Genomic DNA, 5,494 nt, shown 5'->3' with positions numbered 1-5,494 from the left:
GCACCCAGGAGCCAGAAACAGAGTAATTGACACTGAAATTGAGGGGACAAAGAGAGAGAAAGGGTGCTGTGGGATTATTGGGGATTGATTGAATTATAGGAGAGAAGGTATGATAAGATGCAAACAGTCTCCACAAACTAGGTATGCAAAAATAAGTAAATATATCCCTGAAAGTGTGTAGGAAGGACAATTGGGTGAACATAGAAGAACTACAAAAAGAGATGATTATTAGATATTGTAGAAACAGGGATTAGCTCTTATACTGCAGTGGGAGGGAGTGTTCTGGAGTCTAGGAAACAGGAAAACAACAACAGGGACAAGCTTCAGAGATTGCCAACTTAATACAGGCCATCAGCAAGTCTCAAAATGTCCTGGATCTCCCCCACATTGTCCTTTTCCTACTTTATATTGTGGCAAAAACACACATTTGGAGGTGGGTAGATAGATTGAAAAAGCTTTGGTTGTGAGACTGGAGCCATAGTATAGTGGGTAGGGTGCTTGCCTTGTAAACAACTGACCTAGGTCTGATTCCTGACACCCCAGATGGTTCCCCATACCTACCAAGGTTAATCCCTGAGTGCAGAGTCAAGAATAAGCTCTGAGCACTGTAGGCACCCCCCCCCAAAAAAAACCACTTAGGTTGCTCTAATTTTTATTTTTAGCTATCTATATTAATTGAAATTTATTTTGTACAAGGCTCTGTGCCATGCTGTCAAAATCCATTATCTTATTGATTATTTACAAAAGTGGGATGAGGCCAGTTGTGTATAATCCATACTTTGTAGGTGAGGTGATCAAAACTTTGTCAAGTAGCAGAACCTAGATAAAAAACATAACAAAACAACTGCTCTTTCTGATCTCACTGCTGCTGAATCAAGACAGTGGTGGGGAAGGCACAAAATTTGGAAATACTGTATGAAGCGACAGTTTAAAAATACATTAGGACCAAAGAATGATGGGAGCTGTTGTAAAATGACAGCATAACTTTTCATGGCATCAAGAGTGACAATGTAAATTAAGTCCTGGTAAAGGGAAAATTGAAGTGCCTTATGGGTCAAAAGTGGTGAAGGGAAAAATAATTGAGATGCCACAAAAAGAGACAACTGAAATCATGTTAAAAGAAGAAGGAAAAAGGCTATTTAGTAATAGGGGATATAAAAAGTCCCCCACTCTTTGGAAATGCACGGTCTCTTGGTGTTTTTTATAGTTTGTGTAAGGACCAGAGAAAAAAGTTTTGTAAGAGGAACACTCAATTTGCTCTTTACATGTGATACTACTTTGTATTTTTCTCCTGTGCTTATTTCCCTTCCTTTTTTCAGGTGAAGTGCTTCTTCTGCATGCTTTTAGCTGAAGGATGCTCTGCATTTCCTTGATTTCTATGGAGACCGTAGAGTCGGGTTTGCCCTTGCTGACATCTCATCTTGCATCTTCTCTACCTCCCAGTGTCTTTGCCTCTGTCAATAGCTTGGCATTGCCCCTGGGCCCAGCAAGCCTGTGATGAACTTCAGGGGAGAACCTAGGATCATCTTGATAGGCTTTATGTGGTAATGGCTGGACACACTTCAAGTCACATGCTAAGATGGGTCAAGCCATCAGTAGAAAGCAAGTGCTAAAACTAAAAGCCCATTTGCATTTCATTTAAATTTGATGGACCAAGCATTGGACATTTTTTTTCATGGCAGAAAAACATATCCACTTCTCCAAACACAAGTGCTCTCTGTCTTAAACTTGCTGCGTTTGAATTTTTCGGCAGCAGCATCCACTGCATCCCAGATGTATGTCCAAATTTGAAATCTACTCTAAAACAGGTATTGGAGAGATCCCAAGGTACTTGGACTTGGGCGTGAGTGTGCTGGGTTATTTAGCTAGATCAATCGAGCTCTGGAAAGCAACATCAGATCCTTGGGAAGAAAGAGCTTAGGCTGTGCTGATTTAAAAACAGAAAATGCAAAGTTGGACTGAAAATATCCTTAGTCTTCCAAGCAATCTGCTGAAGGGTTCCAAACTTACCTTAATTTGGTGAGAAAAGAAGCTGCCCAAAAAGTTGTCCTCCTTTTCTTTCTCTTCGTCTTCTACCACTGGAGCCAGCCATTTCCCCAAACCACCACCATGGAGGTTGCAATGGTGAGTGCGGAAAGCTCAGGGTGCAACAGTCATATGCCTTATGGTTATGCAGCTCAAGCTCGGGCCCGGGAGCGGGAGAGACTCGCTCATTCCAGGGCAGCTGCAGCAGCAGCAGTGGCAGCAGCCACAGCCGCAGTGGAAGGAAGTGGTGGTTCTGGAGGGGGCTCCCACCATCACCACCAATCCCGGGGGGCCTGCAGCTCTCATGACCCTCAGAGCAGCCGGGGAAGCCGGAGGAGGAAGAGGCAGCGGCCAGAGAAGAAGAAGGTCCACCACCGTCAGAGCAGCTTTCCTCATTGCTCCGACCTCATGCCCAGTGGCTCTGAGGAGAAGATTCTGAGGGAGCTGAGTGAGGAAGAGGAAGAGGAGGACGAGGAGGAGGACGAAGAAGAGGAGGGGAGATTTTACTATAGCGAGGATGACCATGGTGATGAGTGTTCCTACACAGACCTGCTGCCTCAGGACGAAGGCGGTGGCTACAGTTCAGTCCGCTACAGTGACTGCTGTGAACGTGTGGTGATCAACGTGTCAGGCCTGCGATTTGAGACCCAGATGAAAACTCTGGCCCAGTTTCCAGAGACTTTGCTGGGGGACCCTGAGAAGAGGACTCAGTACTTTGATCCTTTGCGTAATGAGTATTTTTTTGACAGGAACCGGCCCAGCTTTGATGCCATCTTATACTATTACCAGTCAGGAGGCCGCCTGAAGAGGCCCGTCAATGTCCCCTTTGATATTTTTACCGAGGAGGTGAAGTTCTATCAGCTGGGAGAGGAGGCCCTGCTCAAATTTCGGGAGGACGAGGGCTTTGTGAGAGAGGAGGAGGACAGAGCCTTGCCAGAGAATGAATTTAAGAAGCAGATTTGGCTTCTCTTTGAGTATCCAGAGAGCTCCAGTCCAGCTAGGGGCATAGCCATCGTCTCTGTCCTGGTCATCCTAATCTCCATTGTCATCTTCTGCTTGGAAACCTTGCCTGAGTTTAGGGATGACAGGGATCTCATTATGGCACTGAGTGCGGGTGGGCACAGTGGGCTGTTGAATGACACCGCAGCAGCCCACCTGGAGAACTCAGGGCACACTATATTCAATGACCCCTTCTTCATCGTGGAGACAGTCTGTATTGTTTGGTTTTCCTTTGAGTTTGTGGTCCGCTGCTTTGCTTGTCCCAGCCAGGCCCTCTTCTTCAAGAACATCATGAACATCATTGACATTGTCTCCATTTTGCCTTATTTCATCACACTGGGCACTGACTTGGCCCAGCAACAGGAGGGTGGCAATGGGCAGCAACAGCAGGCCATGTCCTTTGCCATCCTCAGGATCATTCGTCTGGTCCGTGTATTCCGGATCTTCAAACTCTCCAGGCACTCCAAGGGCCTGCAGATCCTGGGCCATACCCTCCGAGCCAGCATGCGGGAACTGGGCCTTCTGATCTTCTTCCTCTTCATTGGGGTCATCCTGTTTTCCAGTGCTGTGTATTTTGCAGAGGCAGATGAACCAACGACCCATTTCCAAAGTATCCCAGATGCATTTTGGTGGGCTGTGGTGACCATGACAACTGTGGGCTATGGGGACATGAAGCCCATCACTGTGGGGGGCAAGATTGTGGGGTCCTTGTGTGCCATTGCTGGTGTCTTAACCATTGCTTTGCCAGTGCCAGTGATTGTCTCTAATTTTAACTATTTCTATCACAGAGAGACTGAAAATGAGGAACAGACACAATTGACACAGAACGCAGTCAGTTGCCCTTATCTCCCTTCTAATTTGCTGAAGAAATTTCGGAGCTCTACTTCTTCTTCCCTGGGGGACAAGTCAGAGTATCTAGAGATGGAAGAAGGAGTTAAGGAATCTCTCTGTGCAAAGGAAGAGAAGTGTCAGGGAAAGGGGGATGACAGTGAGACAGATAAAAACAACTGTTCAAATGCGAAGGCTGTGGAGACTGATGTGTGAATCTGTCTCCAACCCCCAGTCCCAGCTCTCCAAATATATTTATGCATAGAGTACAGTAATGAAAATGAAATATGCAAATGAACCCAATGCATATAGTAGTACGCCATTTAATGGTTATACATGGCATAATTGTTACTAAATCTGTATTACATATCAAATAAATGATACATCTTGGAGAAGAAGGGAGGTTTAAATAGGAGCAAAACTATCTTTATATTTTTTACTAGAATGCAAAAATTTTGCACATTAATAGGAAAAGAGGTTAAAAGTAAAGATGGTTTCAAGGAGAGAATATGGGTGTGTGTGTGTGTTGTCGTATGTAAGGGCTGTATGTATGTGTAAGTAAATTGTCAACATTGTTAGTAGTTGTGCAGTGATGGGAAAAGTTGGCATTTTAAAGTATTTACTATGTAAGACATAATGAAGTTGAACAGTCATTTATCAGTGCTTTAATAACATCTCATCTTTGGATTCTATAGTTGTTTTTTTAAAAAAATGTAAGAATTACTGTGTAAAAAAAGAAAGTGGATTATTTAATAGAATATAGGTCACAATTTTATCTTGGATTTAATTAAAGTTTATTTTTAACTGGAAATTAACTTTTAAAAAGGCTGCAGGGGCCTTTAGAAATTGATTATATTTTATTATAATTTTGGTATGATGTGACAGCAGTTGTCTATTATTATGGAAGAAATGAAATTGGAGAAAATGTAAAAAGTTTTGTTCACAGATAACAGGACTGGATTTTTTTTCTTTCCTTTGCACTACTTGATATGCTGGAGACTGAGAGAGACATCATACTGTGAATGTTTACTAATGACAATGACAATCATTGGAAGAATGATTTCTTAGTCTTATTTTATTGTTTTCTTCTTTTCTTTGTGTGAAATTCATGGCCACGCAGATAACAGCACACTATTCCCTCTATAAAATCTAAATAATTAAACTGCAAAGGAACTATTAACAACTGAATATTTTGAAATTGGTCTGTTAAAATGATGCTTCTGAAACTATACTATTTTAAATATTCTTCTGCCTTTTAAATTTATAATTATTAACCAAAGTTAATGCATGCACTGAAAGAATTTCTGAAGAAATAAGGTGCCCAGCAGCTACAGTGATTATGGCCTAAGAGCTTTTCTATTAAATGCGCAACATAAATACTAGATTTATTAAGTTGATTTCTTTGTGCAGTTTTATAAGTACAGTATGTGACAGTTCACCTTGGAATAGAGCATTCTATTTGCTGAATTTGATATTAGAAATAACTGTGTAAAAATATTTGGTTTCAATATCACCACTATTTTTAAAGAAAGTTTATGACACCTAAATTAACTCACAGTGAGGTATCCTAGAATGTAAGGTATTAGCTAATGATTGGGCTTATACTATGAAGTCATAATGAGATATAAACTCAGAGTAAGTA

At 42.0% G+C, this 5,494-nt stretch overlaps 1 protein-coding gene across 1 annotated transcript; it reads left to right on the top strand.

Moving 5' to 3' along the window:
* The first annotated feature begins 1,324 nt into the window (after window positions 1-1,324).
* KCNA4 (potassium voltage-gated channel subfamily A member 4) lies at window positions 1,325-4,532 on the top strand. Its single transcript, XM_049780084.1, has one exon. It carries the CDS (start codon window positions 2,110-2,112, stop codon window positions 4,066-4,068), a length of 1,959 nt encoding a protein of 652 aa, XP_049636041.1. The 5' UTR covers window positions 1,325-2,109; the 3' UTR covers window positions 4,069-4,532.
* Window positions 4,533-5,494: the final 962 nt, after the last annotated feature.

Source organism: Suncus etruscus, chromosome 9, assembly GCF_024139225.1.
Source record: "Suncus etruscus isolate mSunEtr1 chromosome 9, mSunEtr1.pri.cur, whole genome shotgun sequence".
In the NCBI taxonomy this organism is placed as follows: domain Eukaryota; kingdom Metazoa; phylum Chordata; class Mammalia; order Eulipotyphla; family Soricidae; genus Suncus; species Suncus etruscus.
The sequence above is the reverse complement of the archived record's forward strand: the minus strand, read 5'-3'. Positions and strand labels throughout refer to the sequence as shown.